The 26,244-nt window shown below is 45.8% G+C and overlaps 3 protein-coding genes across 5 annotated transcripts in view; all 3 read left to right on the forward strand.

Moving 5' to 3' along the window:
- Window positions 1-7,224, forward strand: part of Lar (tyrosine-protein phosphatase Lar) — a 326,150-nt gene extending 318,926 nt beyond the window's left edge. For both annotated transcript variants that reach the window (XM_075875343.1, XM_037432230.2), the window contains 7 exons: window positions 816-909; window positions 2,064-2,140; window positions 4,171-4,305; window positions 4,544-4,669; window positions 5,254-5,408; window positions 6,100-6,235; window positions 7,113-7,224. In XM_075875343.1, coding sequence (XP_075731458.1) covers window positions 816-909; window positions 2,064-2,140; window positions 4,171-4,305; window positions 4,544-4,669; window positions 5,254-5,408; window positions 6,100-6,235; window positions 7,113-7,181 — 792 coding nt within the window. In that variant the 3' untranslated portion in view covers window positions 7,182-7,224. The remainder of the gene's footprint in view (window positions 1-815; window positions 910-2,063; window positions 2,141-4,170; window positions 4,306-4,543; window positions 4,670-5,253; window positions 5,409-6,099; window positions 6,236-7,112) is intronic.
- Window positions 7,225-19,216: 11,992 nt separating this feature from the next.
- LOC119180789 (uncharacterized) lies at window positions 19,217-22,043 on the forward strand. Of its 2 annotated transcripts, XM_037431926.2 has the most exons (3): window positions 19,220-19,454; window positions 20,405-20,422; window positions 21,300-22,043. In XM_037431926.2, exons 1-3 carry the CDS (start codon window positions 19,415-19,417, stop codon window positions 21,911-21,913), a joined length of 672 nt encoding a protein of 223 aa, XP_037287823.2. In that variant the 5' UTR covers window positions 19,220-19,414; the 3' UTR covers window positions 21,914-22,043. The 2 variants fall into 2 exon arrangements, with proteins under 2 accessions (XP_075731457.1, XP_037287823.2); XM_075875342.1 differs by lacking the exon at window positions 20,405-20,422 and having other exon boundaries at window positions 19,217-19,454.
- Window positions 22,044-25,225: 3,182 nt separating this feature from the next.
- LOC119181013 (activator of basal transcription 1) lies at window positions 25,226-26,085 on the forward strand. The gene has a single exon (XM_037432164.2). It carries the CDS (start codon window positions 25,280-25,282, stop codon window positions 26,045-26,047), a length of 768 nt encoding a protein of 255 aa, XP_037288061.2. The 5' UTR covers window positions 25,226-25,279; the 3' UTR covers window positions 26,048-26,085.
- The last annotated feature ends 159 nt before the right edge of the window (window positions 26,086-26,244 follow it).

Consider the following 26,244-nt stretch of genomic DNA (forward strand, 5'->3'; position numbering starts at 1 on the left):
TGGTGACTCTTCTACCCATTTGTTTCTAACATCAGTGCCTCTTTTGAAGGGGTTCGACCATAATCGAAAAGCCAAAAGCATAGAGAGTGACGCTCAATCTTGGCCAGGGAACTGGTACAGACGGCCTGACTAAGCCTGTGGCACGACCTCACGCTTCTTTAAGACAGGCTGCGGACTAAGACAGGCTACTTAAGACAGGCTTCTTTAAGACAGGCTACTGGAGCTGCGGGAATAACAAAATTTTGGGTGTGAAGTTAATTCGAATATTGAAGTCTGAGTGCGAATCGAATCAAATATTTTTTTCTAATATTTTTAGAATATTTTTGGATAGTTCGGTCCGACAAACGCAGAGCTAGTATTGCGCCTTGCTGGCGGTTTAAGTTTTCAGCAAGAGCATACTGTCAAATTCACAAAAGGAGAAACAGGTCCACAGTTCTATTTAGACTAAGTAATACACTCAAACCTTGAAATAACTAACCCGGTTATAACGAAGTGGATGAAAAGTACTCCTGCAATAAATACAGTGCTAGAAATATACCTCTAGAATGAAATTTCGGATATACTAACAAACTCATTTTTGTGTTAGATTCAACTTTGTTATAATGAGGTTTGAGTTAGAAGGTGCTGCTACCAGCATCTGGTAGCCTAGTATTGATGCTGTTATACCAGACCTGCAAAACTCTTTAGTATGAAATGCAAGAGGCTGACATGTGTTAGCTGTGTGCAGAGCTGTGCTCTGTTGCCTTCCTGTGAGTTCGTTTAACGCTTTTTATTTGCGTCTCTCTCGGCATGTTTCATTCGTTGTCCTTGTGCAGAAGTTGGCCAACATGAAGACGCAGGCCAACAAGTTTGTCAGTGCAAACCTCCCCGTGAACAAATTCAAGAACCGGCTGATGAACATCCTGCCTTGTAAGCTCTCGTCGTTTTTGCAATCTTCTATTGCGAATCTAACGTTGCTAAGCTGCCCTTGTTGATTGCAAGAGCAATGTATGACCCGCTTGTTTATAGTGTGCTTGCAACAGGGATGAAAAATTAGTTGGCATGGTGACAACCATAATTACCACATTAACTCCGTGTCTTTCGCATCGTACTTCTAAGAACGTGTGCGTGGCTTCTATTTCTTGCCACGATGGCCACACTTTGACGCGGCCTAAATTCAAAATGGCTGTAGTGGAACTTCCTTGATATGTTTTCGCTCTTAATACGATTTCCCAGCTGTGATGCTCGAAATTGCAAAAATTAAATTTACCAGATTCGGATCGAATGATCCAATTCGTACATTTTCCACAATTGTACATTTAATTTCTGGGTCCCCTTCCCGCTCTGGTAACTTATCAACAAGGTTCTACTGTGTATACTTTGGTTTAGTTTTGTGGTAAGTAACCCCAAGTGATTAAAAATAATCCAGAGTCCCTAACTTCACCATATCGCAAAATTTTGGTTTTAGCATGTCATATGCTTCAATTTAATTTAATTTATTAATGTGATTGCTAGGGCATGTGCTAACGTCTGAATGTGCATCGCTACTTCACTTTGTGGCTAAACATTAGAAATTCAGCGTTAACCAGACTTGCCATCCCCCATCAAACGCCCAGAAATGGCGTGGTCATTGCTACTTCAAATTGTAGGCATTGTGGGTCAGATTTCATATTTTTCCTGCTTCAGTGATAAATACAGCCAAACAGGGGTACCCAAAATTGTATGATTCCTCTATGCTTTAATATGGCTCATTAATTGAGAGAATGCCAAATAATTATTTGCCATTGATTACATCTTTTCATGAAGCATGACAGGCTGATTATTTTTATTGCATGCAAAATGTATTTCATCAGCTTTTTTTTTTTCTCTTTTTTTTCTTTCTGTTCCTTAGTGAAGTGGAGCTTAGGTTTTACTGTCTTTGTTACCAGCTAGGTCTTCTCATTGGCAATTGTAGAGCATAAGTTTTTTTACTTTTGTTGGGAACTGAGCCTGGCTGCCGTGAACTTTGTTTGTTTATGAACAAAATTGAGGAAGTTTCTTTTGTGGCAGTTCTTACACTATTGTCATTTTTGTCTGTATTACAGATGAATCAACCCGAGTCTGTCTACAGCCCATAAGGGGTGTGGACGGGTCGGATTACATCAATGCAAGTTTTATTGATGTAAGTTCGAAAATATCCCACTTGTTTCTCAGCCCTTCTACGATCATCTGCTCTTTGAGCATTATCTTGTTTGCTCTGTTACTTCGGCATTTGCATATCTTAAAATCTTGTTTCTTATTCTATAATTCCTTTTAATGTGTAAATGCATAGCATCAGTTATTTGTGACTGTGCTATGTGTTGGCGGGTTGCTGTTCTGTTAGCAGTCTTGCTTTTTGCTGCTAAAACTTGAGGAAAAGTTAGTGATCTAAATTCCACAGCTCGTCAAGCTTCATACTTGATTATACCGTATTTTCTTGAAAATAACTGCACCAACAAATTGAAAGTGTGCCTAAAAAGTGGAGGCGCTGGTTACATGAAGGCGTTATGTGTATGTGCATTTTTTTTTTCTCTGTTTGAAGAGTCAAACTTATGGGTGCATGTTATAAACATAAATATACAGTACAGTAGACATTAAAGGACCACGATCATTTGTTCGTCTTATCAGGAGTTCGTCTTATCAGAAGTGCCCCAAAAACTAAATGCTAACGTGCCAAGTACGCCCAAATATATTGCTCGAAATTCTTAATGAGGTATACCTATAATGGGAGGAAAAAAACGAAGAAAAAGCATTTATTTGGCTCAGCTTGATAAAAATTATGCTTCCAAGTAGAGTATTTGAAATAATTTAACGAGTACTTGGTTTCATGAGTTCATAATAATTATGTTCATGAATAAATTGCTGCCACTTTTTAGCAATATAGTTGTGGCACGACCCTATTTTGACAATTAGAAAAAGATAAAAAAAAAGGAGCACAATTTTCCTTCAAGAAATGGAAAATTTATCCTTCTGGCTGCTCGCCTTCTGTAAGGCTGTTTTGCTGGCTTTGCTATCACTTTTAGATGCGCCTCCATTGCCTACTGCTACCTTGGCAAAGCCAATATACGCCACATTGCTTATAAGTCTGCAAGCTTTTCCTCGAAGTTCGGGTGTTTTCTTATTTTCAGACCTCAGTAACTTTTCTTTTCCTGAACGGCATGCAGCTGAAGATCTCCGTTTACACTACCCACGATCACAAGCCTCGGGCACACAAAAAAAGACATGCAGACTTATGACGCAGCTGTAGTTAGCATGCAAAATGATCTTCCTTTGTGGCGAGCTTTCATAATGAAAATGGTGCAGCAAAATTTGCGGCATTTCGCTGCAAACAGATACGACACACACAGGCCCTGTGCTAAACACCGCAAACTGACCACAGCATGTGCTCATGCACCATTGTGTGACGGCTATGACAATTCATCCGACTCTTCTGATGGGATTGCAAGTGCCGCATGTTGGGTTTCCGTTTCATTTAATTATGACGTACAGACAATCATTGTTCCCGTTTTTACTTTCATTGGGCTTTTTTTTCGTCGCAGTTTTCCTTGGGTTTTTCCCTCTAGGCAAGTCGTTTGTTGCGCTCTTCTGTTCTCTAGTGTGCAGTTGGTGAACTGAAGAACGCGAGGAGAATACGAAAGGACAAACGCTTTTCGTTGCTTTCTTTTCTCATAAAACCAGGCCTTTCTCCCACGACTTGCTTTAAAAGTCTTTGCAATAGGATTTTTTTTTCTTTTGCTTTCGCCTTTTTGCTTGAATGCCCCGATGAAGACTATAATGTTCGTTGCGCATAATCTTCATCGTCGTTGGCCGCTGCAAGAGTTCGTCTTAACAGAAGAGGCCTGTTACACAGTTCATACTAAGCAGATTTTTTTTTCATTGAGTCTATGGGAAATCAAACAAACACTTCTGTGTTGTTCCTCTTAACAGAGTCCATTACAGAGTTCGTCTCAATGGGAGTTTACTGTATCTCCATCATTTTGCCTTCTGCAGGCTGATGTTCATTAGTCTCATTTTGCAGCTGCTCAGCTGTGAATCTAGGCAACCGTTTCACCAACTGTCATATTTTGGGTCAGGTGTAAACCGTGCGCTTGCAGTGAGGTACCATTAGAAGCAAAAATCTCCCTTTGCTCACTGGTTCTTTGGCCCTCAACCATCTCTTTGTATTGCTTTCAGGGTTACCGGTACCGCAATGCGTACATAGCGACACAGGGACCCATGGTGGAGACCACGGAAGACTTCTGGCGAATGGTCTGGGAGCACAATTCCAACATTATTGTCATGCTTACCAAGCTGAAGGAAATGGGCAGGGTAAGACATAGTAGAATATCCTTTAAGCTTAAGCTGTGTAACAGAGAAGATCTGATCCTAAATTTTGAAGGGAACAAGCATCAGATATGATACTGGTACTGTGAAAGTGCTGTTCTTTGCAATAGGGTAGAATGGTATTTGGTCATCGGCTGTTTTCTCTTTATTCTTAATGGCCTTTGAGCTTTCTTTAGAAAGTGCTCGGCTACTTGTACCTGACTTCCTCTCTTTTCTTCCCTAGGAAAAATGCCACCAATACTGGCCTTCGGAGCACTCCCAGCGGTACCTTTATTACGTGGTTGACCCAATAACAGAGTACAACATGCCTCTGTACATCCTGAGGGAATTCAAAGTCACGGATGCCAAGGTGATTGATTATTAGCCACCATTATTCTGCTCAGCAGAAGAAAAAAAAAAGATAGATGATAATTATCTTGTTTAGTCAATTTTGTAAAAGCCACGCTTCATGCTCTTTGCAGCACACTTTTCTTGTTCTCGAGCAGCATAACAATTTGCTCCGGTTGGTGCAGCTTCTTCTTCAAACAAAGCACATATACGAGGGTAGGGCATTAGTTTGTTTGTTTTTTTTTTTTTTTTTTTTTTGCGTGTGTGTGCTGTTAGAAGATGAAGCTGTCCTCAAGGATGACCTAAATGTTCGGTGCAAGCTCCACTCACAAAATCTTTTTAAACCTACTGTTGGCCTCTGTAAGAGTAATTCTCTGCTTTAGGGTAAGATGAGAGTCAGAAAAATTAAATGTTTTTCTCTTGTTATCTTTTTTTTTATTACAAATTATTTGGTCATTCTTAAACATACCTCTTTCGTCGAAATTGTTCGTCGCGCAAAGTGAAACATAAGAAATACCACTACCATGGTAGTGGTATCTTCTAAATTCTAAAGCCGGCAGCTCTGCGCATTGTCCGCTTTTTACCGGTTTTCACCCCTCAATGCAGGATGGACAATCGCGGACCATCCGCCAGTTTCACTTCACCGACTGGCCCGAGCAGGGCGTCCCGAAGACATCCGAAGGCTACCTCGAGTTCCTCGGCCAGGTGCACAAGACCAAGGAACAATTTGGACAGGAGGGACCGATCACGGTTCACTGCAGGTGGGCGAAAATTTTTCCAACAAAGGCTGTTATGAGATCGCAACAGCCAATTTTCGTGGCGTAGTTGTCCGCCCCTGCCAACACTACAGAGAGGCAAGGCGTGTCTGCCCCGCACCTCACCCGATTCCAGACAGGCAACAATCATGTGATTTCCAACAGCTACAGACAAACTTCTACCCAAACCCTGTGCCCTTCCACAGGAGACCTCATACCCGGACTATAGATGCAAGCTATATACAAAAAAGAGCTTCTTGTAAACATTTACCGCGGGTGTGTCCCATCTTATCAACAAGTTCTTCTAAGGCCCTCCGGAAGCGATGGCGGCTAGTGCTGCTCAGTTCGTAGTTTCAAGAACAAAAATGGGCTATCCAGCAGGCCGGGGAGGCTATATGGGGACAAGGTTTTCCGGCACCTACCTGTGCGGTCTAGCCCAGAGCACAAACCCAATCTTATAATAAAATTCGTTCCCTTACTCCCACTTCTCGAATACTTATTCTATTCATCATAAACATGGCGTCTTGCCAGCTAGTAAAGGAGACCTCAAAGTGTGTCCTTTTTTTTGTAAGCAGCCTTTGTTTGTTTCGTGTTTTTAGTTTAACTATTTCTCTTTGTTCATATTTCACTTGAAGGGCTCCTGAAACATTCACTCACACCTTTGGGCACCCGCTGTTTTCGGACTTTATCATTGCAGTGCGGGTGTTGGCCGAACGGGCGTGTTCATCACGCTGAGCATCGTGCTGGAGCGCCTACAGAGCGAGGGTGTCCTAGACATATTCCAGACGGTGCGCACGCTTCGCACCCAACGCCCGGGCATGGTCCAGAGTGAGGTCAGTGCCTGTTACGCAATTTCTGTGGCTGTTATTGGACATTTAATGTCATAGTATTTGTATTTGATGGCTGAAGCTTTTCCTGGATGGTAACGGTGCATGTTTTACCGTAGGTTTACCTCATAATATTTGTTTTCGATGCTGCCTCTCTACGTGCAGTGCTCGTTTCTTTAATTACTTGCGATACTAAGTTAAGTTATACTTGCTGCTTGTACTGCTTCATTGTATTAGAGAGCTTTAGTTTCTCCGCAAACTTATTTGCATTAGCCTTATACCGGATACCATAGCTGTAAACTATAAGGACTGGACAAGTGGTGCTATCTGGCTGGGCAAGATTAACCAAGTAATCGCAACATTGTTATTATAGAAACCTAGTGCATTCTACTCTGCTGTTGTAAACTCTTGACAGTTGTCCAATACCAATTGAGTTGCCTTTTTGAACTTGTTTGCCTCAAGGATTCTAGACAGAAACAAACAGACATGTTTATAACTGTGATTGCGCTAGGTGTCACAAGAAGGTGGTGCCATCGTTCGATAACCCAGTATTCTGTGAACCTCCTTGCACATATTAACACAAGTTGAAACCTCTGTTGTCTATGGCAGCCATGTATGGGCTGTTCAAAGTTAACAGAAGCTTGGGAAAATAGGAAGGCTTGTAGTAAGGAACAGTAACTGAACGAAACGTGCGGGTAGACTAGTCAGCTGTTCTGATTTATAAGACACTGATTAGGGAATAAGATCATGCAGCTGACTGGAATTTTCGTGGTTTTATTGCATTTGTTTAATTACATGTTTTACGTGTGCTGTGCAGCTCTTGACTCGTCGTAAATAATACGAAAACGTTCGTTCCCCCCCCCCCCCTTTTTTTTTTTTGCAGGACCAGTACCAGTTCTGCTATAGGGCTGCGTTAGAATACATGAGCAGCTTTGACCACTATGCAAATTGAAAACTCAAGGGCAGCGCAAACAAGCAGAGCTCCTTGGCCCGCATACCTGTATGTTCATTCCTCCCCCCCCCCCCCTTTCTGTTCCTTGTGCGCTCACGGCACGTGCCACTGTAAGGACAAAACAAAGTGCGTGTGCCTGATGTGCGGGGGAAGTGCTGGCACAGTTCTGCGGGGAGGAGCGAACCTCCTGACTTTGCGCACATGCCTCTTCGACGTCTGCGCCTTGCGAGATTTTAGTTTTAGCTTTCCTGTCATTTACGTTCCAACAGTCCTGCGTCATTGACATGGGCGGCTTTTGTATCAGTTGCATCTCATTTTCGAAAAAACGGTATCCGAAAGTTGCGTTATTGTTGGGACGCGTGCAAAGTGCGTCAGTGAAGTTACGATGACACGCTCTATTTCGATCTCTCCTGAACCGAAGTGGAATCTATTGCTGTTTTATCTTATTATCTGAGTGAACATACAGTGCCGTTACACATCTGGGAAAAGACGTGCATCGTTACTGAATTCGGTAGTATTTCAGCTATGCTTTTTTTTTGTTGTTGTTGTTGTTAGAGTGACCACCGGTCGGATCTCATTTTCATTGTAAACCCCGTATGGCTGTAAGTTGCACCTGCGCCCATAGCAGCACAGAAAAATCGCTTAAAAGGCGACCTGAAATATTCATGACACCACTGTGTTCACTAGTAAAAAAAGCATCGCAGGAAAATGTGCCCCAGCAACTTTGGGTGCACTACCGTGTCACAGGCAGAAGTGATAAGAAAAATTGATCCAACTCGGTCAGAGGAGGTGGCAATCGTTGAGGAATTGGCGGCAGGTGTTGTCGCCGTCTTGCTTCCTAGTCACTCAGGTTAACCACTTTCTGCATTTCACGGGAAGGAGAGTCGGCGGGGAGGCACCGTGAGAAGACAGCCCTCTCTTTGTGACCTTCTCTCTTTGCCGCCTCTCTATGATAGCTTTACAGATATACATAGCGCTCAAGATTGTCGGAGCAAAATGGTGGGAGGGTGAGCGTGACCTAAATATTCTGCGAGCGTCTTAACGAAGAAGATCAAGAACCGCCTTCGTTTTCTGACGTCCCTACCTCGAAGTACCGTAACGTTTACTTTGCAAACTCTGCGAGTCAATGAATGCTTAATTTTTCACCTCTTCCCCTCCTGCCCTTGTTGCTCAGATATTCGTCAAGGCAATAGCAGCAAGAATTTTGTTGGAAACTCCGTTCAGCTAAGGCTCAGAAAGCAAGAATTCCACACTCCCGTTTCAAGTTTATCCGTTCCCTGCATCTGCTTCCCCACTTCGCGGCGTTCTTTTGGCATCTGTGTTGATGCTTTTATGTTTCGGCGTCGCGCGCAAGCGCATTCTTCCGCACGGGCCTGGCGCGGCACAAAACCGCGGCCATTGTGTTTGGGCGTCGAGCTAATGTAGCGTTCGATAGGCTTTTTTTTTTTTCTTTATCGCCTTCATCTTTCATTGTACCATACCGCCATCACAGCATCACACATTCACAGTGCTATATGTTTATATTGTGTTTGGAACGTGGGAGTGTGTTCTAAGTACGATTTCATGTACATAGTCAGTTGCACCCAGGTTCATGCATGATTGAGGAGAATGAACTGACGCTTTGGAGAGCACGGTGCGGTTTTTCGGTGGCTGGAGCGGGGAGTGGTCACATGGCGACAAGCATGTTGCAAACCCGGGATTGTAAGGCTACTCTCGCATAACACCGAGGGCGGGTTGGAATATCGGTAAAGGAAAGTGTCGATAATTGAGCAGCTCTAAATGGTATTGATAGGAGTATGCAGCCGCGGCGTCTGAAAGTAGGTGCGGCACCATCTGTTGCAAGCGTCGACTGCAAAGGGTTACGAATTTCATGATGCCGTTGCAAGCGCGTGCTGAAAAACTTTTATCTTTCTTACAGAGATGATCTTCTTTTGGCATGTCGCTCTAGCAGAGCTTCAATCGCTGCCGCAGCAGGCGTAAAAACATTCTTTTTGCTGCATGTTCAACAGATGGTGCTACATCACAGGCAGATGCTGGCTGCAGCGAAGCGCAGTTTTGCGAAGGTTTTGCTTGTAATTAATTGTGCGCTCGTTTTTCTTTTTTTTTTTTACGTAGGTCACTATTTCAATTTAGGCAGCCTGTTTGCTGCAACTGTGTGCTCGGAGAAAATTTGTTTTTCATTACTGCGTGGCTTAATGCCTTCTTAGAGTGTTTTGCTTCTCCTGTTATTTATACACTTTTAACTCCTCTCTCTTGTGTTGCCTTTTGCAAGTATTTTATGAGATTGTGCTGTTATGACGTGCGCGGGATAGAGACCTGTGTGAATGCACATATTTTATTATTTCTTTTGCGCACTGTTGACTTTGTACAATGCTTTCTTTTAGCTGTTTTGTCGCATTTATGGCAGCTCTTTCTTTCTCTACGTTAGTTGTGTGAACGTACAAGCATAGAGGCTTTCAGCTGTCTTTTTTCGATTTAGGAGAGCATACCCCATTTTCGCTCGTGTTATCCACCCTATAAATTCAGGAAACTTAAGTACAAAGTTTGGGTATGTGTAGTGTAAGTGTTTATCCTCATCGTGGGACGTGAATGCAATGCAACACCACTTCTTGCTTTAAAGCATAGCACCAGTATTGTCAGCAACACACTATACAAGAAACACATTTTTTCATAGCTATGCTTTGTCCATTTGGTTGTCGATTTTTTTATTAATCTTTTTTTTTTACCATGATTCAGCAATTGTGCCCAGTCATTTTCGCAAGTATATAGGCATTGCTATTCATCTCTTCCTGTTAGAGTTGTAATTGGTATGTGCTCATAGAGTGGGTTATACGTGCGAAACTGCGGTATAGTACACATTTTCTTTTTCACTAAGCATGCCTGTGGTGTGCAGAAGAGAAAGAGAGAAGCTGTGTTTGTACCTTTGTGTCCGATGCTGATTTGTGTGCGTGCACAATTCTGTTACATTAACAGAGAAGCTCTTTGTAAGTTGCAACCAGGTAGCTATTTTTACCCAGAAGTGGCGGCGTTTCGTCCGGCTTCACGCCGAAGGTACATAGGGGAACACCTTGGCATCTTTTACCAACTCGCGCGTGCTCCCCGCTTACTTTGCATTTTGGGCACCCGCTCGTTTTGCATTCGAGGGAGGAGACACAAAGAGAAACCGCTTTCTACTGAGCCAGCCTGTGCTCTTGTACATAAACCGTGCACGTGACTTAGAGCTGTAGCGTTTAAATGCTGCCGCCATAACGGAAGTTTTCTCTCGAGGTTGCCGCCCCATTGTTGCACTTTGGGGGGGGCGAACTACCCCAATCGACACAGACGACGTCGAGCTCCTCTGCGGTTCTTTGGGAGGCGCTCGCTGGCGGACCGACACATAATCACGGGTTGCATGTCACAACCTCCGAGAGCTTCTTTTTAGGGACATATCATCACGTAGTGGTTTCTTCTCTTTCGCCGACTCCTGTACAGCGGCTGCCGATTCATAGCCTCGTCAATCCTTACACACTGACATACTTAAATGAGGTTGTGACGTAAGCGTGCTGCGCCAAGAAGTGAAATAGGCTCTTCATTTTACCGTGTGCTCGTCAAACGTGTGTGTGGTGAAGTGTTGTTGAGAGAGAACCGTGGTGCCCTATATGAACCTGCACGCCTCGAAGATGTGTGTCGTACGGGAATTTAGTGCCACTAGATGACGCTTGGTGCAGTAGTGCGAGGTGTGTGGTGACTGCCAGGTTCACTACATGTGGTTACATCGTCGCACTTACTATTTGGTGGCTAGCAATCTGAAAAAGTTCCTTTTGCATACTTCTTTTTACACTCTTGTGTTTTTAAGGCTTTTGGAAAGCATTCGGCAGTATGTGTGCTTATTTTTTTTTTCAATTTTATAATTATACCACTGTCGTTGCAGTAGCCCGCAGTAGTAATGGCAGCACTTTGCTTCTCAGAGAACAAATTACGGATTGTTTTTACGTGCTTTTTCCACAGACTTGTTTATGCCTACATTAGCAGCTAGTATCATCACAAGTTTAGCCTTATGCTGCATGATCAAATAGATACGTTTTGCAAGTGGCAAGTTATTTATTTTGTGTACTCTGTTCGTTTGGGAATGTTGACTTTATGACTTTTACAAACATCTTGCATATCCAAAAGGCGATGTGCGGAGTCACCATCGTTGGTGTAAAACCGTGGCGCTTTTCTTTTTTTTCTTTGCCATCTTGGTGCGAAACTTTTGTGAAACGAGTGACAACTAGAGGGTGTACTGACTAGAAGTCGTAACGGTCACCAAAGAGAGGTGAATGTAGCGCAACTGAAACTGCATACATCCAGAAACTTCAAGGCCTGCAACCTTGAAGAAAAAATCTAACACTCTCTCTCATTTGGGATAAAATTCGCTGTGTTGCACAAAGCCCACAGAGGCACGAGCTGCTCCGAATAATTGCGTGTTCCTCCCTGTGCCACAAGAGTGGCTCGTGTCTGTTGTAGTGTATTCAATAAACATGTGCAAGGACTCTCGACATGTCATTTCCTTCTTTCATTTTCACCTTCTCTACAGTTACGTGCAATGATACATGCAGGTGGGGCTTTTGATGAATTAAAGGGACACTAAAGACAAATATTAGGTTGATGTTTATTGTTGAAGTAGCAGTCCAGAAACCGCGTAGTGCTAGTTTTGTGTAAGGAAGTGCTTATTTTGAAGTAAAATCGCGTGTCAATGGTCCGCATCTCATTAGCGCACTTCAAGTCACCCGTGCCTGAAAGTGGTATTCCACAGGTCGCTGTTACCGTGCCCGACGGGGCCCGCTGTTACTACGTGGCCGCCGACAGCAGTAGCAACAACGGCCATTAAACAATTTTCTGCAATCTCGGAGGCCACGGTTATACTTGCTTGGTTCAACTGGGCCCTACTAAATGGCCCAACCTATGCTTACACGGTCGAAAGCTGCATTTTCTGAACCATTCGTGCCATTCCCCATAGCAACACCAAACGGTTCTTTTTTTCTTATGTGTCAAAAACGGACCAGCAGCATTTTGTTGCGTCTCTTGATGGATGAAAAGTTCATTATTTATTGCAGCTAGTTTGATTACTAGTGATTGTGTCGTACAATCTCATGTCATCGAGATTATTTTTTAAATGTCCCACTCGTGCTGCACATCGTGTGATACATTTGGCTTAATTTCTTGGCAAGTAAGGTACTGCTGTTTATAATATTGCCATTTAAGATGTTGTCATACATTGAGCTCTAAATTGTCTATTGCCTTTAGTGTCCCTTTAACGAATTAAAGAGACGGGGAAAACTTGTACAATTTTTTCTTCATTACTGGTACACACACAATGAAAAAAACGCCCATGGTTTCCTCTTGAGTCACTTGGTTGTCTGTTAGTGTAAGTGCTCCATTAAAAATTTTATAGCTTTTCCTTTCCATCAAATACCCTTCAATTTAAGTGAGCCCAGCTGGACCTGGTAGGGCCAGAAATGTAGGGAAAGTGCAGATGGCTCAAAACACTGGGCTGCACAACGAAGATGTACACTGCCATCCTTTACGAAAGGCAACAAGCGAGCGTGTTGCTTGTGCTCTGCGGCAGCCGCCAACTGCTCCGTCAACTAGACACTGCAGTGAAGAAAGCGTGTCCGCTTTGGGAGCCATCTATTGGCTATCAAAATAACTAGTTATGGCCGTCCACGGCCGGACTGGAGGAGCGGCACGCAAGGGAGTGCGCGCTTGCTGCTCCTTTAGTCGTCGTACAAGTGTCGCTAGATTGCGCCACTGCTCGGATATCGCAAGGGTGATACCACTGAAGGCTATCTTAAGCTGTCGATTGATGACGCTGTAAGCAGCCACCTCAGAGCGCAAGCCACGCGCTCGCGTGTTCCCTTTCATGAAGGACGACAGCGTGCCTTGAACTTGATTTTTAGAAAACTTGTCTACCTGTAATTTGACGTGCTCGTCATTCCAGTAAGTGTGGTGAATTCCTAAGAAAGATTTGTTTGACCGAGTGGTGCCATTTGTTACTTTTCGTACTCGTATGGAGGAACTGGTTGTGCTCATCCAACCTCGTGAGCATAGCCTCCAGTGGGACGCGTTTGTAGTGCATGGTAGAAGCGAAAAGTGCACGCGAGCTTCGTGCAATTCAAAGTGCCAAAGAAAAAAAGATTTTTAAAAAGCATGAGCCCAATCATCGCGTCGCTACGTAGAAGCACGCGTGCAGTGCAGGTAAAGTTCCAGCAGGCTCCCCATGGGAAATGGGTTCGTGACGTCAGTAGCGTAACCAGGGGGTGGCACACCTAGCCCGTGCTCTTCCCCCACCCAGTATTTTTTGCCATGGATACAGAGCACAAAATGACACTCGACAACATCTGCCTGCCCGGCCCTCACATCAGATGAAGGAGCTGCTTCCACCCACCCCGCTCCAGAAAAAAAAAAATACCACTCTTTCTCAACTCCCTCCCGCGGAGGCGCGTACGATTGAACGCGGTGCCAAGCCGAGCTACTAAAATGAGCAGGAAGAGGGAGGGGCCATCTACACATCTTCTACCAGCCGGTTTATGGAGATCCAAACCTGAACCAATGAACATCGGCACTGCGCATTGACGCAAATACATTACAGTTTCACATTACTACACTGCAGCAACATCAAACTTTGCCGCTCGCGAGCCAGCAGAACTAGTTATAAAGCGCAAAGCAGTCAAATGTAGGTGGCCACTTCGCTATGGTGGCTAGCCAACCTCGCTAGGACCTCGCTTAATGTACACTGCATCATGCAGTGTACCTTGGGCGCCTCACAGGTTCTCGTCGTGGTGTATTACATTTTGGCGGCGGGACTGCATGATATGCTTTCGTGGTAAAAAAAAAACGAATTGCACATTACGTTCCAACATAACAGGTGCTAGTTCGGCTCGAAAATAAAAAAAAAATATGAAGCATGCCGTCGTGTGTAAACCGATTTAGCGTATCCTTTCAAATTTGACTAAAGGCCATGTTGTCCAGTAAAATTTACTGCAGTGAAGCATCCAGCGCTGTCCACACACTCGTAGGCGTGCGCACGAGCTGTTTTGTGTGTGTGTGTGTGTGTGCGTGTGTGTGTGTGTGTGTGTGTGTGTGTGTGTGTGTGTGTGTGTGTTGGGGGGAGCAGGCTTGATATTATCTCGGGGGCATTACGTTTTGTTACGCAGGTATAATGCAGATTTTAGACGATAATGGCGGCCGAAACTCTCGGATGTTGCGTTGCGAGAACTCTTCCCATCCTCAAAAAAACCTAGAACCATAGGCATTCTATCGTGAGAAGCACGTCTTCTCTTTCTTGATTTTCTTTTTTCGTCATCCGTCCATTGTAAAGCATGTTGATCGAACTAGACCAACCTGAGAGAGAGAGAGAGAGATACTCAGTGATGAAACTGTATACCCTCAATGAGGCTGCCTTAACTTGTGCGGCCGCTACCGCATGTACACGTAAGGAGGTCCCGTGGACAGCCATAGTAGGTCACCGTCTGCAGAAGTCTAGCTCTTCTTGTCCGATGCTGACCGATGTTGGATTCTCAAAGCACGCACCCAGGGCACGATCCAGGTGCAGCGGCCTATGCTCAGGCACGGGTTCTCGCCCAAATCGCTTATGCCGTACCGGGCCGACGGCAACCGAATTTTCACCAATTCCGTCCGAGTCTTGAATGGTCGCTCACGGACGGAACCTGCCTCCGTGTCGGCGTGCAGCCACACTGCGATATAGAAAGAACAAACAGCCGGGAATCTCCAAGAAAATGTAATGAAGTTATGAACTGCAATCAGTCATGTAGCCAAGCAGGGGGGGGGGGGGGGGTTAATTTTCCACGAATATCATGTTCCAACACCACAACCACTTAGGAAAATATTTCTGACTACGGCGCTGACTGCTATTAAGCGAAACGACCATCCAAATGGGTATAAATGCTGTATGATTGGTGCCACGTTCAGGAATGGTCAAAAGTTCTCAAGCCGCTATCCCATGTCATACAACAGCTCGGCCTGGGAACCTATTGACCAGCCATGTTCTATGTACTCTGTAGCAAACGGAGCGATGTATGAACATGCTACCCTCAATTAAGTAAAACTATGCAGATTGAGCTGCGTTCTCTCCAACCATGGGTGCGCACTAGGGCAAGAGTGTACGAGAAGTGTAACTAGGGGAGGCAAGGGAGGGCCCGCCATGTCTGCCACTCAGAAGAACGTGCTCGCCATTGCTTATAGTGCGCGGGTTTGTATGGCCACTTTGGTTCTTGATAATGCTGGCTGAGATGCCCCTGACATGTTGCGATTCCAAGAACTGCCTTGCTTCCAACCTTAGCTCCTGGCAAACGGGGCAGCTCACGAGCCAAACCGGGCGCTTGGTAGAAGCGCCAGTCATCGCTTCATTTCCCCTTTTACATATAATTAACCGCAACGAAGTAGTGGAGGGTGAGGTGTCGGGGAGGGGGGGGGGGGGCATGAGCAGCCTGCGCACTTTTACGTCAATGATGTATCCTTTAGCAGAGCGATGAATTGGACTAACCGGTGGTGGTTCGTGATTTCTTGTTGCGCTGATGACGACGATGACTACAAGGACTCTGCCTCGTCCTCGATCGTCTCGCCGCGCAACAAGAAATCATCAGGCGTGTCCTTTTTGCTCGACCGCTACTGAACAATTAAGTCTCTTTAATTCACCGTTTCCCATGACGATGAAGGACTGTAATTTAAATTTCTTAGTACTTCTTGAGCACAAAACTAAGCTCTCGAACGGATGTTGAAATCTTACTTGACACGGCTGCGACGGCAAGCGCCAAGACCAACATGGTTCTGCTCCGTGGGTATACAATGAGGCGGACCCCGCGCTATCTCAGCGAGTTCCCAGTGTCGGCCGAATACTTAATACGGGCTTGCACTTTGCGCTATCCGTATCGGCCGCACATTCGAAGCTACATGGCCACCTGCCGAACGTCTTGGTCCGCGCAGACATTCGCCGTTCGTCGACTGCATCGCAACTCTCCGAGTGGCACCCTATATATAATGACGTTCATAAAGACAGGATCGCCAGCTTCGCACGCACACCTGTTCGGTCTGGCGCTTTCTGAAATTTCTAAGCGTGATTGGTGGCGTCGGAAGGCGAGAAAAGGCTTTGTATGCATGACAGCTTTCACAGGTTTCCTTTAAGAAAAATCAAGTTTGGGCGCCTTTACGGGCTTCGCTCGATGCAAATGCACACGTTGCATTCAGCGGCCGTGGCTCTATACACTCACGTCGGAGCAGACCTAGGCGCAAACTGCTACGTCATACGCGATTGAAATTGTAACGAGTATCGGTGCCTTACTTTTCTGGCTCTACGCGTCGCAGGCCAGCAAAGCGACGCGGGCATTGCTAAATTTTCTAAAGACGACCGGACTACGCGACCGCTTATGAGCGTGCAATGGACAAGGTCACATCTACACACACGTTGTCCTTCACTTCTCTCTCTTCTTTAACCCCCTCACCCTTTCCCCCAGTGCAGGGTAGCAAACCGGACGTGCGTCTGGTTGACCTCCCTGCCTTTCATTTCTTCCCTTCCTCCTTCGATACCCAAGAAAAAAGCAAGGCGTGTCGGCATTATAACTTTAGTTGCAGCGTTTGCTATCGGATTTTATAAGAATGTAATAAACATTACATATTTACTCCCATATGGCCAACCATATCTGGGCAACTACTACTTAACCAGGTTTATATAGATGGTCAACCGTCGCTCAACCCGGGGAAATACAGTGACAATCGCATCACGATATGTCCATCAACAATCGCACTATGGCGTGCAGTTTATTTGGGTAAAACTTACACCTCTGCTCGAACGTGAGTGCTGTCGTTACGTCAGGATACCTCAGAAGTGTGGCAGCTTGGGCTACTTGGTAAGTGCCCTTCTTGTCTCTGTGTCGTCGTTCTGTTCTCGCGCTATAACTATCGTCAGGATACCCTTTGGGCGTCGGCGTACTCGACGTGGTACATTTAATCCTACATATAGATAGTGTAGCGAGAGAAAAATCTAGAAGCCATTTTTGCTCTTTAAATAGGTACTTTCCTCTAAGGAAAGGTTAAGGCATTTAGCAGGTGCCCCCTCCCCCCCCCCCCCCCACCGAGAAAGATTCCTGGCTACGGGCATGCCCACACTATACTGAACATACTCGATATGTCCAAAGTTGGTCTAAAATGCTTGACTGAAATCAATAAAACAAGTGGTTGATGTCATTACTTTCCCACTGCGTCGCATGACATCGACTTCCAGTTTGAGTGGGATGTCTGCCGAAATTTTTTGCGAATTATTTATTTTATATATTTCGATTTATCGCTCCATGACAACGCTGATTTTTCGCTCGCTCGCGACCAACGACAACGACACCGGAATTTCTGCAAAACGCGCTTTTTAATAGCATCGTCGATAAGTAACATTACTGGTGTCTTTAAGGAGTCCTCCTTCGTTTTTTTTTTTTTTTTTTCAAGAGCAGGAGAGCGGACCGCTCTAATGTAGAGGCGGGAAGGCCTATCGTCTCAGTCGCGTCTCGGACCTTCTCTGCAGCATTGAGTATTTATAGGAGCACTGAACTCTCACTGCAGAACAAAAACAAAGCGGAGGGGAGGGGGCGCTCTTGTAGGATACTATGAATGGTGGTAAATATGAGAATACTCTGGCCCCCTTTCCTGCACCTACCCCTGCCTAATCTCATTTCCCTGTATACGAGCCCGTTTGGGATTTGTATGAGAATGAACGTGTGGATGCTGAATGAATTGGCGTACTATAAGGCTTACGTTTCATTTGTTGCGACTTTTCAGCAAACCATGCATGTACGATCTCCACTGATTGTTTCTTTAGTTTGAGTGCAAGACAGCAGCATGCGTTTGAACCATTCGGCCCGCACACACGCACAGGAGGAAGATGTGCTGAGCGCCATCGCTTCTGCTGACAGATGGGGCTCTGGCCTACCCTGTCCTGCTTTTCCCTCTCCCTCCCCGCTTCCAGAGCTCTTGTGAATCGATCGTTTCCCTTTTTTTATAAAGAATACTAAAATGAAAAACTAGTGTGGCCTTTCTGTCACGGAAGTGATGTCAGTCAGTTCTTTGTGGAGCCCTGAAAAAAGCATTTAAGTAAGCGACATTGAAAACTTGTAAAAAGGTGATCCACATGTCAACAAGCAAATGGGTGATTTGAAACTCATTGCGTCACAGTGAAACTCTATCAAACAGTGCGTCATACGGGCTCTCAACTCGTTGTCTGCAGTAGTAACTCTTTAGCGTTCTATGCGCCAACTTCTCTCAGCTCGCGTACATATATATTGCGTACCTTCGAAGCACAGTCCCATCAGCCATGTCTTTTCTGTGCGTCTCCCGTATCTCGCATCTCGTGCAACCGACGCGAGTTTCGGGCCGGAAGGAAGGGTGGGAGTCGGACGCGTCATTCGTCAATGGGCTACCGGCATAACTGTCCGAGCGGACGTGCTGTGGCCCTCCAGAGAGCATCTTTATTTACGACCGCAGCTGCCCCCTCCGTCGTGATCTGCAACCACCCTCACTCTTTCTCTCTCGCTGAACTCCAGCCCCGTATCTTTTCTCAACTCGGCTGTAGTTCCTCTACACTCGGACCACCGCAGCCGCCGTGCTCTCGCTGCACTCTACCCTCACTCTCCTTGGTCGCTTACGTGGACGCCATCTCCCGAGGTATACGTGTTTCCTGCGCTCTTCGTGGCGCGATCGTATATTTCGGTAGCGGGGCTGCGGCCCGTTAAGGCTTCGAAAACGACACCACCGTCAACCGTTAAGCGTTCCAGGCTAGGTTCGGCTCGTCGCAGGGAAGGAGGAGAGTCTGTGACAGATGTCTTGTTCGAGAAGGAGGGCAACGAGCGAAAGTAAAACGATAAAGAGAGCACGTATAAGCGTTAGCAGATAAAAAAATGATAGAAAAAAATTTAAACGAGAGAAAGAAGGGAGGGTCAGGGCGCCCCCGTGTCCGATCAAGAGTCCAGGTACATCACATGCGCGCGTGTGTTTATGACCGTAAATCTCCTCTGTAATGGCAGCATCGTGATTGCGACGCACTGCTGTAGCGCGAGCATCGGTTCCCGAGTGCCATCTCGCGTACGCGAAGCCGCTGTCCGCTTATAAGGAGTCCGGAAAGGCCGAGTGACCCTGTTCGTGACCATACCGTTTTACTTCTGTCTGCCCCATCGGTTTGGTTCGAGACAAGCGAACCACACAGATAAACCGCCATGGCCAAGCTTACCCTTATCCTCGCCTTCGGTCTGGTCGGTAGGTGTCCTTTTTTGTTCGGTGCCGTATCATGGAAACACCTGCGGATGGCACACTGGTCTTTACTGGAGGAGGCACACACATCAGCGAAAGTTCGCCGGACGCAAAATTCTCAGAGCATCACTCTCCTCGTTTTTTTTTCTGTTTTTTTTTTGGGGGGGGGGGGGGCTTCAAAGTGATGTTTCAGCATCTAGGAGTTTTTGATAGTCAAATTTGTTCGTTATAAGCTTCTTGCACTTCATCAGGGCACGAATTCGTTTGGCAATGGCGCTAACGTCCTGTCAACCTTGCTGACAGGTGTATATCGTGCATGCGGTGTAAAGCGCCGTTTCATTCGTGACCGAAGCACGTATGTAAGTAGTTGGCTCGTATGTAAGTAGTTGGTACGTATGTAAGTATAGTTGGAATTTACAGATGCTTGCGTCAATGTAGCACTCTTCGCGTGAACGCATAGTGGTAACAGAAAAAAAAACCGAACGGCGTTTTGTGAAAGTCCGAATTAACGAACGTCCCCAAGTTGGGGACGTTTCGAAACTATGTGCGGTAATGTAATCTGGAACGAGCGAACGCACCATGAAGTGATGCGAGAATGGCGGAGCACTAATATGTATTGGTTTTAGCTTATGTTTAACGGAAAGCTGCTGAGCCAAACAGTTATGTTCGAGTTGTAACATTTCCTCTTCAATGAAAGAAAACAAAGAAGACGTCTTACCCGTAAACTCCACGTATTCAATAAAGAGAATCGTACGTAATTATCAAGGAAAAAGGTTACAGGGCACTTGATTTTTTTATATCGTTAGCACTTTGCTACACCGTAGTTTTCTACGTGTCCCGCCTATCACTCAGCTGCGATTCTTAGACGTCACGTTTTCTGCTGCTTGCACAAGCTTCAAGAATAACGCTCAAATCACGCGCGTACATCTAACCTTGCCTTCGTTTGTCTTTTACAGTCATGATCGGACTTACCGGTGAGTCTGTTTGTCTTGTTCGTCTGCAGACATGATGAAAGGAAATGCATGTGCCTAGGTCGGCTGTAGCAAAAGTGGCCAACCGGGGACTGCACCGTGCGCAGGCTTAGAAGAGGTGTCACGCTTATGAATGTAATGAACAATAATTAAGGTTGGCTATGCTTGTGGTACAAGACGCAGTTCAACGATGCCATTTATATGTCGTTACTGCCGCCAATCTTCACAAATGCGTATAGGAACTGCACTTAGCTATGGGTGTTGCAGATAACTGAAACTAACAAATCACTTGAAACAAATTGCATAGTCATGAAGCTATGGAGGATTCCCAATGGTTGTCGCGCGACCGTACTTAACTGGAAGCTAAATGCTTCTTAACGGCGCTAAGAAACACGGACAAAATAAGATGGAAGAAGAGTGGGCATTAGCACACTTCAACCTCTAACATTTCACGAAGCCTGAACTAACGCTATTACTTCGCGGTTAAGTAGTATTTTCTCTGTAAAATTGACAAGATTGGCACCTACGCCCTTTCTATGGAAATTTACCAGATATCGTATTATTGCATCCTGATTGCATTTTTCGATCGATGCTTCAAGGCGCCAGTGCCTGACCGACTGCGACGCACTCTTTCAGTGTGTGCATCGTGCTTCGCACAACGTACAACAGCCATTAAATGCTGATCTGAGAACGTGTGGTCCGACTCTACTTTCGCGAAACCAACGATTCTCAAAAATCGTGCTTACTTTAATAAGACGTTGTTGGTCTGGTTCATCATACCTTACAATATGACGTGCTTAGTTTGTGTCGTGGAAGCTTCTTTCAGAAAAAAAAAACGGCTAACTGTTGGTCTTTCCTTCTCTGTCTTAATTTTTCACAGTGACTGAAACTAAAGCCTGGTCACTTTTCGCCCGCAACGAGCAAGCAAACGCCGAGAACGCCAACGCCGACAGGTCGGAAAACGCCAATGCCGAGAACGCCAACGCTGATAGGTCGGAAAACGCCAATGCTGAGAATGCCAACGCTGACAGGTCGGAATACGCCAATGCCGAGAACGCCAATGCTGACAGGTCGGAAAACGCCAATGCCGAGAACGCCAACGCTGACAGGTCGGAAAATGCCAATGCCGAGAATGCCAACGCTGACAGGTCGGAATACTCCAATGCAGAGAACGCCAACGCTGACAGGTCGGAAAATGCCAATGCTGAGAACGCCAACGCTGACAGGTCGGAATACGCCAATGCTGAGAACGCCAGCGCTGACAGGTCGGAATACTCCAATGCCGAGAATGCCAACGCTGACAGGTCGGAATACTCCAATGCCGAGAACGCCAACGCTGACAGGTCGGAATACTCCAATGCCGAGAACGCCAGCGCCGACAGGTCAGAATACTCCAATGCCGAGAACGCCAGCGCCGACAGGTCAGAATACGCCAATGCTGAGAATGCCAATGCCGACAGGTCAGAAAATTCCCATGCCGAAAACGCCAACTGAGTGTCGAGCCTTAAGTTTAGCCACAGAAAGAAAATTATGTCAGCATGTCTTTCACTCTAAGTTAGTTCATCTTAAAGTACAAGAACCACGGGGAGGGGCAGAAAATAAAACTTATTCGTCTGATTATATACACAGTGTCTCGTTACTCTGGACGCTCAAATTCGTCAGTTTGTCGTCTCGGGATGTCATTTTCATAGAGTTTCCCACAATACTTACTAGAGGGAACTCTGGCGCTAGTGTCTATGGGAGTTGCAACACACGGCGCTTTAGCGAGCATGGGAATGATGGGTAGTACACACATTTGTTTAATTTTCGTACTTCTGGCCTGCTTCTTGCTCCGTGTGTGTTCGTGTGGCTTGGAGCTGTTTTTTTTTTTCACGAAAACATAAATAAGCAAATGTTCACCGTTTGCGCTTCACAACCTTATTCTTTTAAGCTTACTATTTCGAATCAAGTCCCTAAGTTTAAAAGGGTTCGTTCTTTCTTTCAAAACAAAACCGTAACCACTAATAAACAAAGCCGCAAGTACGATTCGCTGCCCGCAAGTACGAAGACTAGGCAAATGTGCGTACTACCCATCATTCCCATGGTCGCTGAACGATCGCAGCGCCAGAGTGCCCTCTAGTTAATTTTGGGAAACTCTATGGTCATTATGGCACTCTATGTGTGGGAGGAAAGTGAGAAGGGGGAGGTGACGTCGTATGTCGTAGCGAAGCGAAGGTCGCACTCATGGATGGCAGAAAAAACGTTCGCGAGTTCATACAGTAGCACGACTGAAGTAAAAAAAAAAAAAAAACTTTACCGATGCTTGCGATGCTCCTTAAAGCTGTGCGCGTACATTCATTTGACAATATATAGAGGCAAAGAGTTCGATAGAGACATGTATACGTGCAGGTGCATATCTCTTTTAATTGCGAAGGTTTTCTTTTAGTTTACTTTTTTTCTGGCGGTGTAACGCTGGCCAAGTGGCCTTGCTGTGGGGCGCGTAAGAGGGGGAGCCAGTAGAAGGCGTGCCAAGAGGGGTGAGAGTGTGGCTTGTGGTGAGCGAGTCGGAATGCAGCTGTATTTGCTCTAAGTGGGCCAATACAGAGGTTTAGCAAGTTACGGAAATACGGGACCGTATGGCGGTACCACGTACTCATAATTTCGCGGTCTTTGACTCTTTGCCAGAAGAGGGGCCCCAGCACCGTGCACAGAAGCTTTTTCGAAAAACTACTGTTGGGTTGCGCCGCCTCATTGTTGCCACTCAGCAACGAGACGGGAAACGTACTGTCATTGAAAAGGAGCGGCGTTACCGTACTGCCTTATACCGTATTTGCGTACCGTATTTCTGTAACTTTTGCTAAAACTCTCTAACGAGGGACTGGATGGAAGGAGGATGTCGGCTCTTCGGGTGTTGGCTTTTCCGGATGGCCAGGACTTCTCGTACTTACGAGGCCTTCAGCGCTTGTACCCAGTCACCTAGGAGGTGGAGGGAGCAAAGTCAGCCCCACACAACAGACAGGGGGTGCACTGTGACTCGGGGGTAGTTGGCCCCATACATTGACATAATAGAAAACCACGTACCTTCGTCCCCTCCCCTTGAAGGCGAACCCCGCGCAAGGCTATGCTACCGAGGAAGAGGCTACCCGAGGTAGGCAAGAGAAAGGTACTAGCCTGCCAAAGCGGCTAGCAGCTTTGTCTAAGACGGCTTTTGCTGGATTGCGCTCGGTTACGCCAAGGAATGGCGCTCAATTCAAGAAATACTCGTATCTGCCCGACGCACGGCCACGAAGAATGCAATTACGCCGGCCGCGACAAAATCCAATCGAGGGGAAATAGTAGGGCATCGCGGATAGCTTTGACTCCCCAAGTCTCACTTAACGTAATAGTTCCCCACACTGTTAAAGGGGCACTAAAGGTAAACATTGACTTGAATGAGATTAACGAACTGAGGACTTTAATTTCATATGTTTCACTATCATGTGTTCTTATTACCGAGGAAAATTGAGGGTGAAGTTTATTTTTAAACTACCCACTGAAATCTCCACGTGGGACGTAAAAAATTAATGTGTATGTTTTTTTATGTATGCAATACTAGCCCAACGAAATTTTCTGAAATTTCGTTGGCTAGGTTGGCTGGTTGGACCCAAGGAGTGAAAAAAAAAAAAAATGCTGGAGTGAAAGCTCACGCAATGCTTTGTCAGCAGTAGTGAAGTCAGCTTTTGCCCTCCAAAGATCTAAGAAATATGCTATTTTTGGGGGGTGCCCACTTAGACATTAAGTGGCTTTGATTTGTTAGTCTACAAGCTACGTTAATTATAAACTAAAAGAGAATTGTTTCCGACAAATAATAATCCGCAGAGACTATAGTCAGTGACTTAATCTGCAATAAAATTTGCCTTGAATTCGAGGCTTACTCAAAAATCTAGAAACATAAGGACGAACGTTGTGCACTATCTGACCCGAAAAGGTTGCCACGATAAATTCGTTGGGCGTGCGAGGAAAACGCACCTTCTAAGTTCTGAATCGCCATTCGCCAAACCCCATCGTCTCATAAGGCCTTTAGTAAGATGGCTGCTGCAGCCGGCTTATTACGATTGGTACGGGTTCACTTGTGGGCAACAGTGACTCAATTCATAAAGTTCAACCACAAAGGAAGGAAAAAATCTTTCCTCCGTGAGTTCAACCCACCGCGGGGATCAGCTGTAAATCGTGCGCCTACAGCACCCACAAATGACAATGTACTTCATTTTTATTGACTAGAGGATACGTGGAACCCTGTAGACACGTTCAAATCATATAACGGCACGGTGTTTGATGCGAAAATCTTGAAGTGACGTCTTTAGCATAGATAGAGTTTGGTGTTATTCTATCCATGCAACGCACTCTCGTTCATCTAGTCATAGCCTCCTAGATTTTCTTTGGCTGCCGGATTATCAGCGGTCACTTGCGAAACGGCCATCGTCAGAACTATGGTGGTGGCGCTACTTAAGTAGAGGCGTCTTCAAATCATTTTTTACGTTCTTAAATTTTATATGTAACAAAAACATAAAAAGTTTTAAAACAGGTGTAAACGTAATTCTAATTAACCCTACGTAAGTTCCGCCGTTATAGATGACAGGCGTTTTGCGCTCATTCAGCAGACAACCCCTTGAACACAAGGCATAGCCTTAAAGAAAAGCAAACGCCAAAATTGCCGATCTCAAAGGCCAAGTACAAAAACCCTTATTCCTACGTAGGTAGCGCTACCATAGACGACGGGCGTTTCGCGCTCATCCGGCAGGCAAGAGAAATCTAGGAGGCTATGATCCAGCGCTCTAAATAGTCGTAGTTCATGTCGTAGCCCGTCAGGTAACCAGCCATAGCCGTTTCCAGTTTTCAAAGATGGCGGAAGAGAAAAGCGATGCAATGTGCGACGAACGACTTCGTTATGCCATTTCATCTGACAACGCGTCTTCTCCAGTTTCTTGCTCTGCGAGTGCGAAATCTAAGACCGTAACGGAAAAGGTCAAAGTGAAGAAGAAGAAAAAAGTTCCGGGCGTCGTCTACTTGAGCTACATCCCACCCAAGATGAACGTCAAGACGGTGCGGAGCATGCTGTCAAAGTACGGCGAACTGGGGCGCATATTCCTGCAACCAGAGAAAGAGCACGGCAAGCCACGAAACTTCGTCGAGGGCTGGGTCGAATTTATGGACAAGAAAATGGCCAAACGCGTCGCCGCCACGTTGAACGGCGTCCAGGTAGGTGGGAAACGCCGTGCCGAATATTACCACAGTCTGTGGAGCATCAAGTACCTGCATCGGTTCCGGTGGACGCACCTAAACGAGCGGCTGGCGTACGAGAAAGCTGTGAGAGACCAGCGGCTGCGCACCGAGATAGCGCAAGCCAAGCGAGAGTCCAACTTCTACATATCGGCCGTTCAGAAGAGCAAGCGCCTGCGACGTGAAGCCAAGGAAGGTGTGGAGGACGATGACAGCTTGCGACGGTCCATCGACGTCAGGCAGCGCGCTACCGACGAAGAGATCGTCGCGAAGAGGGCGAAAAAGAAGGCTGATGATTCTTCGAAGCCCTCCGCCGACCTGAGCCTGCTGAAAAACATTTTTGTGGGTGGTGTCGGCTTGGACGATTCAGGAGACGAGCTTGATACGTGACTCTGTTATTTAACGAATAAACAAGCTACGCGTGTTAACCCCTGTGTCGTGTTCTTCGCGTTGTCATTATTTTATGAGTAATTATTCACAAGGCCTAGCGAACTTGACTGCTGTAGTGGCTGTAACACGCACCTCAAACGAGAAACGAGTATATTCTAGGGACCATAAAACGATGCACGGCTGTCTGCTTCGGCGAA

The sequence above is a fragment of the Rhipicephalus microplus genome, chromosome 10, assembly GCF_043290135.1.
Source record: "Rhipicephalus microplus isolate Deutch F79 chromosome 10, USDA_Rmic, whole genome shotgun sequence".
Lineage (NCBI taxonomy): Eukaryota > Metazoa > Arthropoda > Arachnida > Ixodida > Ixodidae > Rhipicephalus > Rhipicephalus microplus.